At 34.5% G+C, this 12,345-nt stretch overlaps 1 protein-coding gene across 9 annotated transcripts in view; it reads left to right on the plus strand.

The window, feature by feature from the left end:
• Positions 1–12,345, plus strand: part of NBEAL1 (neurobeachin like 1) — a 153,571-nt gene that overhangs the window by 66,720 nt on the left and 74,506 nt on the right. For all 9 annotated transcript variants that reach the window (XM_044768406.2, XM_044768402.2, XM_044768408.2 and 6 more), the window contains 7 exons: positions 792–890; positions 977–1,557; positions 2,285–2,417; positions 3,918–4,037; positions 5,015–5,318; positions 7,521–7,606; positions 11,071–11,160. In XM_044768406.2, coding sequence (XP_044624341.1) covers positions 792–890; positions 977–1,557; positions 2,285–2,417; positions 3,918–4,037; positions 5,015–5,318; positions 7,521–7,606; positions 11,071–11,160 — 1,413 coding nt within the window. The remainder of the gene's footprint in view (positions 1–791; positions 891–976; positions 1,558–2,284; positions 2,418–3,917; positions 4,038–5,014; positions 5,319–7,520; positions 7,607–11,070; positions 11,161–12,345) is intronic.

Consider the following 12,345-nt stretch of genomic DNA (forward strand, 5'->3'; position numbering starts at 1 on the left):
ATGTTCTTTTTTTTTTTCTATATAGTGCCTTGCGTGGTAGAGTTCAAAAGATTATTTAAAAAAACGCCATTTGAAAAAAGATTTTCTTCCTACCCTTGGCCCATAGTCAACTAGTTCCCCTCCCCAGAGACAACCAATCTTACTCGTTTTGTTTACATCTTTTGATTTTATAATTAGTGTATGTATTCCTACCTAATTTACTGGACCAATTTAGAATTGCTAGGTTTTTTGATTGTCTTTATATTTTACGTAGGGCTTTGGGTGCCCACTAGTTCAAAAATACATGTGCCTTAGACCTTACTAAAATGTACTTGATGCTCCAGATAATTCAGACCATTTAGACACAAAGTAGAGAGAGACCTGTACCCAGTTTTTTTCTGACCACTACTCAGTATTGCCAGGACTCTAATTTAGTCCTTTGAGGCTATTGTCTGACTCCTTTCACCCCCAGAGTCTCTTCATTTTTTCTCCATTTCTGTTTTGACTTCACGTAATGGTATACTAGTTACAAATCAAGTGAAGAGAGTAAATAATCTGCAAGTAATATAGTAATTTTATAGCACAATTTTTGCTAATTCCATTTATTTTACATTTTGGTAGATTATTGTAACATTGTATTCCATATGGAATCTATTTTAAGATGAAGACAGGTAACTTAAGAAAACAAATATTGAATTCATAATCTTTTAAATATTAAGGTAACTTAAATGGATATTATTCAACATTTTTAATGTTCCGACAAATTCAGTCTTTGAAAATGTGCTTTGATGTATTGATTTCCCCTCCCTTAGGAAGTCTTTAAAGAAAGAATTGGTTATACACATATGTTTGAAGTATTAAAATCCTTGGGTCAGCCAGCAGTGGAACTACTTAAAGAACTTATGAATATGGTGAGTTTTTTAGCTTTATTAAAAGAAGTTTCTTTATTTCCATGTCAAAGACAGTAACTAACCTTTTGTCTCTTATTGCTTTACAGGCTGTAGAGGGTGACCACACTTCAGTTGGGATTTTGGGCATTAGTAATGTCCAGCCTCTCTTGCTTCTTATCCAGTGGCTTCCAGAGCTAGAATCCCATGACCTGCAAATCTTCATCTCTGATTGGTTGAAAAGAATTTGTTGCATTAATAGGCAGAGTCGAACTACTTGTGTCAATGCAAACATGGGAATTCGAATCATTGAAACCCTTGGTTCCCATTCTTCCCTCCACCGAACTTGTGCTGAGAACTTGATTGCACTCCATGGTTCCTTGGGGAGTCAGTCAGTGAGCTCAGAAGAAATCCGTCGACTGCTCAGACTGCTGAGAGTGGATGAGTCTGAGTGTGTTCACCCTTATGCCACTCCTGTAACTCGAGCAATCCTGACAATGGCCCGGAAACAAAGTCTAGAGAGTGCCCTCCAGTATTTCAACTTGTCACATAGTATGGCAGGAATTACTGTGCCTTCAATACAGAAATGGCCAGGGTCTGCCTTTTCTTTCAATGCTTGGTTTTGCTTAGATCAGGATCAGTTGACTCCTGGCAGCGCTAACAAAGGAGGAAAAAGAAAACAATTGTACAGGTACAAGTTATGGAATATAAATGTACACTGTCATAACAATATATGCTGTGATTCTTAAACAGGAAAAAGCTTTTCCAAGCATCTAGTTTTTAAATGTACAGCAGAGGCTTTTATCTGAAGCCTCTTCATCCTTAGGGTATACACAGTTGAATTATAACTAGTTTGGTGCTTTCATAATAATAGTTGTATATATCTCAAATAGTTTGCAGTTAACTTCTGAGGCTAGTTTGGAAACAAAGTTCCTTCTTAAAAATATTGTTGAAAGTGGAGAAAAAAAGAAATAATAAACTTGAAAATGAATAGTGAGCTCTCTGTTCCATTGAAGGTGCTATATATTTCTATGAAGGACCGGAAAACCTATATACTTGTACATCCAAACTGAGTTACCTCAGTAACTAATAATTTTTGATATGCCTTGTGATTTTTAAGACCTTTATTCATGCTTGCTGAATCTTACTTGAAAGAATTGAAAGTTTATAGTTTTACTATAGTTGGCTAATGGAGTTCCGCTTATAAGGCTACCTTTTTTAACGTACAAAGCTCTTATGCCGAAAAAAGATTTAAAAATCATCCTTGAAGCAAGCCTGACCTGATGTGTGGCAATAGAGTGTAAGCCACAGCATGTCTGGTAACAATATTGATGATGACGTTATGGTTTTCTGTGCTTCAGTAAGGATAAAACTGAACAACTGACTTCAAAAGTTCTGATAGTATATATTTTTGTTAGCTTTTTTACAGGAAGTGGAATGGGTTTTGAAGCTTTCATTACGCATTCAGGTACGTTGGTTGTGGCAGTGTGCACAAAAAGAGAATATGCAACAGTTATGCTTCCCGACCACAGTTTCTGCGATTCCCTCTGGGTAAGACTTTGGGGCATCATATTTAACTTCTTGATTCTTTCCTTTAAAAACCACACATTTGGTGCATGTACCTCAGGTGTTGGCTTGTGCTTTTTGAGAGTTGATTAATTTTCACTTTGAAGTTTTATTCATGTTGAAATTCAGCTATAAGGAGGTTAATATCATTTATCATCATCATTGTAAATTCAGCAGTTATTTTTCTGCTAAAAAAACTTAAAATGTTATGATTTCTTTCAAGTTTTCTAGAATAAAATTTGATTCTGAATTTCAATTTAAAATGAGAACATAAAGTGTTAAAAACAATCTATTTCTGTTGCTTTTTTTAAAATCATTTTTTAATGCCAAGATGATTTCAAAGGACCTGATACATGATAGTCATTAAACACATTTGTGAAATAAATGAGAGAAAAGGAAAGAAAAAGAGGTAGCAAGGAAGACTGGTTATAGAAGAGACATCAGTCAGTCACATCTGCACTCCAAAAATTCCTCGGAATGATTTCGTTGTAGATGAATCAGTGAAATAGAGAGCTCAACATTAATTATGGACTTCGATGAGAGTCTTTGATTCATGAAGTAAAGATATTTCTTCTCCTGGTCTATGTGTAGTACATACTTAAAGAGTATAATGAAAGGAGGAAAAAAGTCTGGGAAGAATATCAAGCGAGAGGAAAAATTTAAGTTGATACATACCATATCAAAAATAAAATAATTTATAGTAAATTGAAAATGCCATCACACCACGCTCAGTAAAGAAACCAAATACTCGGGTTTTCCTAAATTAATTCTTAGTAAAAAATTTAGGGAGACTTATTCTTATATTCAACAAGACAGCCTTTGACTATTTTTTAAAATCATATTATGGCTGCAAAATACTCAATAATACTTTGATGCTAAATAAGTTAGTGTACCTAGGAATATAATTTTTAATTGGTTAATGCTTAGATCTGAAATTATCTGTAGCCATTTCTAAACTAAGTTTTTTTCCAGTCGTGTTGACATACATGACTGTCTAAGTTTGAGGCGTACAGCATGATGGTTTGATTTACATATATTGTGAAATGATTACCACAATAGGTTCAGCCAACATCCATCTTTTCATATAGATACAATAGAAAGAAAAAAGAAAACACTTTTCTCCTTGTGATGAAAACGCATAGGATTTACTCTCTTAATTCTGTTAGTCTCTTTATATATTTCTGAAGATATAAAATGCTTCTTATTACAAAAATCGGTTCTAAAGAATACTTACAGACTTGGAAAATGCAGAAAAGATACTATGTTACATTTGTGTGTAGATTTTCTAAAGTTGATGTATGTGCTTTTATAGTACTACAGAAAAAATTATTTACTTTAAGAACATCATTTTAGTCAGCATTTAGTTATGCTTAATCTTAATGGTCTACTGTTCACTCGAATTATAGAATAATACTCTGAAAACATTTGTTATTCCAAAGACTTGATGTAATATTCGCCTTTTAAATACATGTTTTACTTTACCAGCACAACATAACCATTGTTCACATGCCTGGGAAAAGGCCCTTCGGTCAGAGCGTTGTCTTTATCTACGACAATGGACAGCAGAAGGTCTCTGCGCCTCTCAGATTTCCTGCCATGAATGAAGTAAGCACCTCTAACCTCCTCTTTATGGGCTCAGTTGATTGAGAACTCTTGAAAAATTTCACTTGAATGTAGAAGGTTCTGTTTATTCTAAATATATGCCCATAAATTTTAGTGTTTTTTATATACTGAGATATAGTAAGTTAATATTTCTGTTAGCCTGTCATCATTAGATGAAGTGAGACAAGATGTAATAAAGAAAAACAATTCAAGGAAGAAACAAATGTAATTTAAGGGTTAGAACAAAAGACTTATAACAGGAAAGCCAAAAAAATTGAATAGAGCAGAGCAAAGGATCATTTAATGAAGCTCTCCAAGCATAGGAAATGCTTAGAGACTGTTATGATGGACTCTTCCATCTCCACTGAACCTGAAACAATACTGAAGGAACTTGAATCTTTGCATTGTAATTAGGTATAAGATGGAATTTACTCAGTAGAGGTGATTCTTAAAGAGCATTAGTGTAAAAGTTCTTTGAGGATTTTTGGATAATTTTGAAAGGGCCTTTTCTGAAGGTAATAGAATGGATTAGATTATTTCCCAGATCCTTCTAGGATTCTAGTAATTTCTTGTTGCTGTTCATCTCAATGACCATTTCAGGATAACTTGTAATTAGCATTGTTATACTGATGTGTAATTCTTTGTTTATAAATTTTAAGGGGAAAAGTAGTTTTATCTAATTTAGAATATAGTAAAATTGTTTTAAAAAATTTTTTTAATATACACTCATTAAAAATTCAAAATTTACGAAAGGATATAGAATGAGTTATAAAAGTAATGTGTCCAAATCCCAGAGCCCAAAGGTTATGTATGTAATGATTTCTTATGTGTACACACATGCATACATCATAATCCCATAAAAATAAAACTTTTAGTTTTCAGTGCATTTATTTGCTTAATTTTCTGGACTGTTTCATTTTAAATATGAGGATAGAGATTTAATTAAAGTTGTGTGATTTATATTGTTTCTTAATTTTTAGGCTTTTGTTTCTTGTTGCATCGGTTCAGCTGGGCAAAGAACCACCACTCCTCCACCATCCCAAATCCCAGATCCACCTTTTTCTTCTCCCATCACCCCTCACCGGACGTCATTTGGTGGGATTCTGTCATCAGCCTCCTGGGGAGGAACAATTGAAAAATCAAAACTGATTACCAAATTGATATCAGCTGGCACTCAAGACAGTGAATGGGGATGTCCCACATCTCTGGAGGGTCAGCTAGGGTCTGTTATAATTTTCTGTGAAGCACTACAACCTCCTCAGGTGAAGGCATTATATTTAGCAGGTGAGCATATACAATACTTGTGTTTAATTGAACTTAAATAGTTTTCTTCTGTTGCCTAAATATATTCTGAAGAATATATTTGATCTCAAGAGTGTATTTGTTTTAATTGAAGCTGAAAGGAAAGAAAAAGCCCACCACACATCATACTTTTATCCCCTCAGCTTTGTTGAGATAGTATGACATAGAATATGTAAGTTTAAGGTATACAATGTGATGATTTAATACACAGATATATTGCAAAATCATTACCATAATAAAATCAGTTAACACCTCCATCCCCTTACAGAATTACCATTTTTTTATGTCTGTTGATAACATTTAAGATCTATTCTCTTAACTTTCAAATATGTTATACAGTATTATTAATCATAGTACACCGTACCTTTTTGGTAGGCATAAATAAAGCAAACCTTTGGGATATATTTCAGATATCACCCATAATACTGCCTGTATTAGTCTCTTAGGACTGCCATAACAAAATACCACAGACTGGATGGCTTAAACACTATTTATGTTCTCACACTTCTGGAAGCTGGAATTCTAGGATCACGTTTCTGTCAGGCTTGGTTTCTGGTGAGGCCTCTGTTCCTGGCTTTTAGATGGCTGCCTTCTTGCCGTGTCCTCAGAGGGAGTCTGTCGTCTGTGTGCGTGTGCAGAGAGAGGTGTCTCTGGTGTCGTTTCCTCTTCATTTGTGGGGCCCTATTGGATTAGCGCCCAACCCGTGCAACATCATTTAACCTTAATTACCTCCTTAAAGGCCCTGTCTCCAGATGCAGTCATATTGGGGGTTAGAGCTTCAACAAATGAATGTTAGGGGGTTCCCACAGTTCACCCATAATACTTCCAGTACTTTTGACAGATTTTAATAAATTGATGAAACAAAATACAGACCTGTCTTCATGAGAAATCACATTTAAAAACTTATCTTTTTTATAATTTATATATTAATATACCTCAAGAATTCATTAAGGCAGTAGAATTAGGAGTCCTTGAATAAAATTATAAGCTGTGTTTTGGCTTTTTCTTTTTGGCTATGATTTTAAAGATACACATTGATTGTTATTGGATCATAACTATTTTCAAAATTATATCTATATTTTAGTAGGATGTTCAAGAGTTAAGCCTCTAAGTAGTGAGATATATTAACTCTGCAAAACAGCTAATTATTTGTCAAAATGTCTTTTTTAGATTACATGGGAGTTTTGAGATGAATGAGACTGTCCAGACTTTCAGAGTTTGTACTGGAACCTTGTCATTACTTTAAAACTCACCAAAGTATTTGAAATTGATCTTTAAACAAATTCCAAGTGAATAAGTCATTTAATGTAGTCATTACAGCTGTGTAATTTGGATTTTGTTTTTATAATTTTTCCTACTTATAATTCTACTCTTAAAAATAATTATTATATAGTTCATAATGATCATTTTTAATGGATGCGTAGTATTTCATTGGATTCATCATGCATGATTTACTTGTTTATAATTTTTAATATTGTTGTAAATGTAAAGTACTAAATATGATGAACTGTCATACTTACTGGTTTTTTCTTATTTTGATGGATTTACTTATGATAAATTCCCAGGATAAATATTCAAAGAGTGTAAATATTTTTACAGCTCTCAATAGATTTTACCTAATCAGTTTCCAAAAAGGGATATACCAGTTGATAGTGCCTACCAGGAATACATAAGTATATCAGATTGACCACAGCCTCGTTAGGAGGGAATGGTCAGTGCTTTCCTCCATTTTTGATGTAAAATGGAGCATTGTTTTAATTTGTATTTCTTTGATTTTTTTAGTGAAGTCAACAATTCCTTCCTACTCATTTGCTATTCCATTTCTGTGCTATCTATTCACATTATTGATTGACTCTTTTGCTAGTTTTTCTTATGAATTTGAATTGTCTGACAGATAAATTAATAAACTTTGTTATATTCAATATTAGTTCTTTAACGCTATATAAAATTTCGTTTCTGTAGTGGAGATTGATCCACACACCCTGCCCCCACCTGCCAACTTTTCTAAGTTTTGCACGAATTGGAGGTGATGTAAAAAATAAAGTACATTTTGGTTAGTGTGTTTTAACTATGTTATGTGAGTAGCTTGAAACAGCTTAATTTTAAATTTTGTTCTGATTATACAGAACTGGGGAGACCATATATATTCAATGATACATGTGTGTGTGTATAAATAATTTTCAGGTCCCAACTGTTTAAGCCCTTGGAAATTTCAAGAGTCTGACATGGCTGACCTGCCGGGTAACGTCCTCCTTCACTACACTGCAAAGGTCAGAGTAAATGCGTGGACTGTCTGTCTAGATGTAGCTGTGCTGTGAACTAAAATTCTTTTTTTAAATTTCTTTTGTCATTTCAGTGGGTAATTGAGAAGGAGGGGCTTGAGTTACCATTAAAAAATTATTAATTTTCAAAGGAAGATGAGCAGCAGTAAAAAATTAAGGTGCAACTCTCAACTAGGGTTCAAACGTTACCGTTGTCGTCCCAATAGTATGGATGGCAGTAGTTGTCTTGGAAATTTGTCTAATGAATCGACTTCAGTAAATGAAACTGTTTAAACTTGTATTCTTTTGGAAGGAGAGATGAAACAATTGTGCTCAACATTTTCTTTGTTTTTTAAATATGATGTTAGCAAGAAAATAATAAAAATGAAATGTTCACTTCAGGAGGAAAAAAAAGAACTACCTATATGCATACCATGCCCAGTCCTTTTTCCTTCAAGGAAAGGAATTACTTTCACTATCTAGTCAAAGTAATCGAGGTCAGCAAGGGCTGAGGAAAAGAAGATCAAAGGTGGAACTGGGAAAAAGAAAAGGGAGAAGTGGCATAAGCAACAATAGTAATTGCCTTCATTATAGTGAATGTTACGTTGACCCAGAAAATGCTTTGTTGTGTGAGATTTTACGTCATAGAATTTTTTTTCTGTTTTAGCCAGCTAGTACGTGGTTGTCATATATTACTTTGAATACTTATTTGTTATAGCTACCCTAATAAAATTTACTTATTGGTTGATATTTCCCCCTAACTTTTTTGTTTTGATTAATTTCAAACCTAGAGAGAAGTTGAAAGAATACTAGGTTGAAATCATGTGTACACTCCACCTAAACTCACCACTTATTAACATTTTGCCACATTTTTCTTTATCATAAATCATTTGTGAAAGCAGATTGACGTAGCTAACAGGACCCTTTACTCCTAAATTTTTCTACATAGTCCTTAACTTTCCTAAAAAAATTATCAATAACTCATGGACTATATAACCCACATTCAAATTTTCCCCAAAATATTTGTTTAGCCTTTTAAAAATTTAATCCTTGATCCATTTGAGGTTCATGCATTGCTTTGGTTATAATGTCTTGAGTCTAATTTTTTGTTTGTTTGCTTTTTGTAATGCTAACTTTTCTCCAAAGATAGATGTTTGTCTACCAAACTAGATTTTATGTTATTTTTTTGGCAGGGACTGTATCTTATTCTTATTTTCATTATAACTATCTAGTATAGATAAATAGAAAGTAATTGGATTTAATCTCACAGTATAACTGGTGGCGTGTCTAGACCTGATGTCTCACTGGGTCTTTTTGGCATTATGATTGCCATGTTCTTTTTTCAAAGTTGCTGTGATCTTGATAACATTAAAGTTGAATTTTTACTGTTGGAAGTGAAAATTCTGTGATATTAAAAAAATAGCTATTACTGTTTTGCCTCAAGAAACACAATATGACAAATATATACAATAAAACAAGTTTATTGGAGGAATAGTTCTTGAAAATGGTGATATAAGTGTTCTATGGTTAAATAGGTTTGGGGGACTGTTGCCTCCTGGATATCCCTCTGGGAGATTGATCGTGCACTTGAAAAACGCTGCTATGAGGAAACTAGTTTCCTTTTGCTTTATCCTACTTCTCATCAGTTATTTTAGCATAGAGCACATTTTGTTTTTATCTCACTTATTAACAAACACTAGTTTGGGGAAAGCTACTCTAGAGGATTTTTTGACAGTTAATAGTTTTTCGTTTTTGTCTCCTTTATAGGAGGTGTTTCACTATCCATTTGTTTAAATTTTTTTGAGTGTCTTTTCTGTGCCAAGGATACAAAGATGGATAAATTAAAGTTTCTGGCTTTAAGAAGCTTACAATGTAAAGTGAAATAAATATGTAAAAAAAAATAAGTGCAGTATAACTTCATGAGCATTTTTCTTTTTAACTACCATTTATTGAGTGTTTACAATATATTAAGCACTCTGCTAAATGCTTCACATGTATTGTTTCATGTAATCTTCACAGAAGCTCTGAGGAGTGTATGGTATTATCTGTACCTTTTTTAAGCTGTAGTTTTCTGAGCTCTGGTTTTCTAGTTTCTGCTTTCTGAGTTAAAGAAAGTAACTTGCCTCGCCTCATAATCCTGGTGAAAGGCCTGCCTGTTTAACCTGTATCCTTAACCGCTGTACAATATTTCTCTATTGGAATTTTGTACAAAATGCAGTGCAGGTACAAAGGAAGAGTGGTTGGTTCTTCCAGGAGATTAGAATATCATAGAAAAGATGGTTTGGTTTGTGTTTTAAAGGGAAAATTGAGGAGGGATGTGCAAGGAACAGTAAGCAGCACCTACAGAGGCATAGACTGTAAAAGTGGGTTCTACATGTATTGGGGTATAGGGCTCTCAGCAGGAGGAGAAGATGGCAGGAAATGATTAGAGGGCAAGCAGAGGCCAGATCATAGCAAACCTCCTATGCCAGGCTAAATGGTAGGCAGTGGACAGGATTTTAAGCCAAAGAGTACTATGATGCGGTTTGCATTTAGAAAAAGGTCTCAAGCTGCAGTGTGAAAGTTGGATTGGAGGGGTAGGTGGCTGAAGGCAGTCATATCGTTAGGCGATTACTGTGTAGGAGAAGTCATAGATGCACAATACCCAAACTAAGGTAGTAGCGGGAGAGAGACAGTTCTGTCTCTGGACCAATATAGTTTACATTGAAGTTAAATGTAAACTCAATTTCCGTTTGTTTTATTGAGGCAGTTTTTCTCAGTTGCCTTAAGAGGAAAGCAATAGCCACATCATCTGTGCTAAAATGTGCAGGTTCCTTTATTTTCTTTTGGAATGGAGATTAGATGCAAGGATGTTTCAATACCTGCAAATTCACAGATTAAACGCGAAGTTACCTGCTTTACAAGCCTTTATGGAACTTAAATTACTTTAACCATTTCTAGAGTTGCAGACTAAGCTCTTAATCTGAATATAACTAGCATTGTCAGTCTGTAACATGAGGGAAAATAGTGTCTTATGCCTGGGATTGGATTTTCCTATCTTGATAAATTTTTCTGTTCTGTGGTTTCTCTATCTCACATTTAATCACATTTTTTGTGTGTATCGTGAAATTGTCCCAAGGAAGTATTAATGGGAGCAAAACACTGAATGTTTTAGAAAGTCAAAAATCTGTTTGCATATATTGGTTTAAAAGAGAAACATTTAAAAACTTTGTGATTGGTGACTCATAAATTGTAGTTACAGCTCGTGGGTCAGATGGCAGGAGCAGTGACCCGCATCTGATGAGTGAGCGCCTTAGCATCTAGTCCTGGTTCCTCTGAGGCACTCACAACAGTAACACTAACTTCATGTCGCGAGCATCTTATCATTGACTGTACTGTATACCTTTTGAAATTATAGTGAAATGTTCCATATTTAGAGTTATATTTTGTCTTCATCGCACTTAGCTGTTTGCCATATTTTCTTTTATTTTTAGGCCTGCAAAAATTCAATCTGTCTTGATTTATCTGCTAATTGTTTGCATGGGAGGTTAACAGGAAACAAAGTAGTGAACTGGGACATTAAGGTAAGTTAATGATCAATGACGGCCAACATAGTGTGTAAGTTTAGTGATGCTTTAAAGGAGTTTGTTTAAAAGCACCACCAACTTGATCTGAGTAATAAGTCCTGGTTAAAATGTTTGCAGGCAAGATAGACAGTTTGAAGAATAAACGAATAAGTAGTTGAATGACTGTTTGATTTGCTTGAAACTTGGTTACCATTTTAAGCCATGCCGTGATCTTAATGGTTTCCATAGAAAAATATACTGCCTTAGTTAATTGCTCCACTTTAACATATTTAATCCCAGAAACTGTGTGGCAGATTTCAACCCCTGCTAACCTTCTCAGAGGCTTCATTGATTCTCCCTTCTCTCCTGAATCACACGCTTCTCCTTGTCTACAGTCTCCTGTCCATCAGCTTTAAACAACAGCAGATCTTTCCTCTCCAAGGTTGAAGATGAGTCGCTTTCTCTCTTCACACGTCTGCCTCTCGATATTCCATCTTGTCTGCCTCTTTCACGTGCCTCATATTTATATGTAGCTGCACATACACTTCTATCTAAGTCCTCTGCTTATTTTCCAAGACTTGAGTTCACTGCTTGTGTCCTGTGTTCCTGTCACACTGTCATTTCACTCATCATGGTGACCGATTCTTCAGTAGCCTTGAGAACGTCTAAGGAGGGCCTGTGCTTTTCTCACCAGTCCTGGCGCAGGGATGTGCCACAACATGGTGGACTGAATGGTTACGTTAGTAAAGGTTGTTTGGGCTAATATGAAGGGCAGAGAGATCCTATTCCTAAAATACAACATTTCCTTAGATGTCTTAAATAGAAATTATAGCCTAAGTAAAATCAAAAGAAATATGAAAGTTGTGAAGGAACTTGCTGGTAAATCAGCAAAAAACTTTTATCTTCTAGTCTGTTAACACCAATCAAATATGCTTATTGTTTTAATGGAACAGAAATCGTTCGGATAATTCTGCCTGTGTAAAAATGAATCCATCAGTTAGTATTAATCTCATGTTATTCATGTGGTATAAAGCTTTTTCTCTCTGACTTTGAGACTAGAACGCTTATTCTCGTTTGTTAACATAGTAAGATTATGACGTCTGCCAATTTCATCAGATAACTTCTGCTGTCACTTCTAAGATTGGTTTTACAAGGCTAGTTCTCTGTGTTACTTACATAAAGGAAGCTGATTATTTGTGCTGC

This window comes from Equus asinus, chromosome 4, assembly GCF_041296235.1.
Source record: "Equus asinus isolate D_3611 breed Donkey chromosome 4, EquAss-T2T_v2, whole genome shotgun sequence".
Classification (NCBI taxonomy): domain Eukaryota; kingdom Metazoa; phylum Chordata; class Mammalia; order Perissodactyla; family Equidae; genus Equus; species Equus asinus.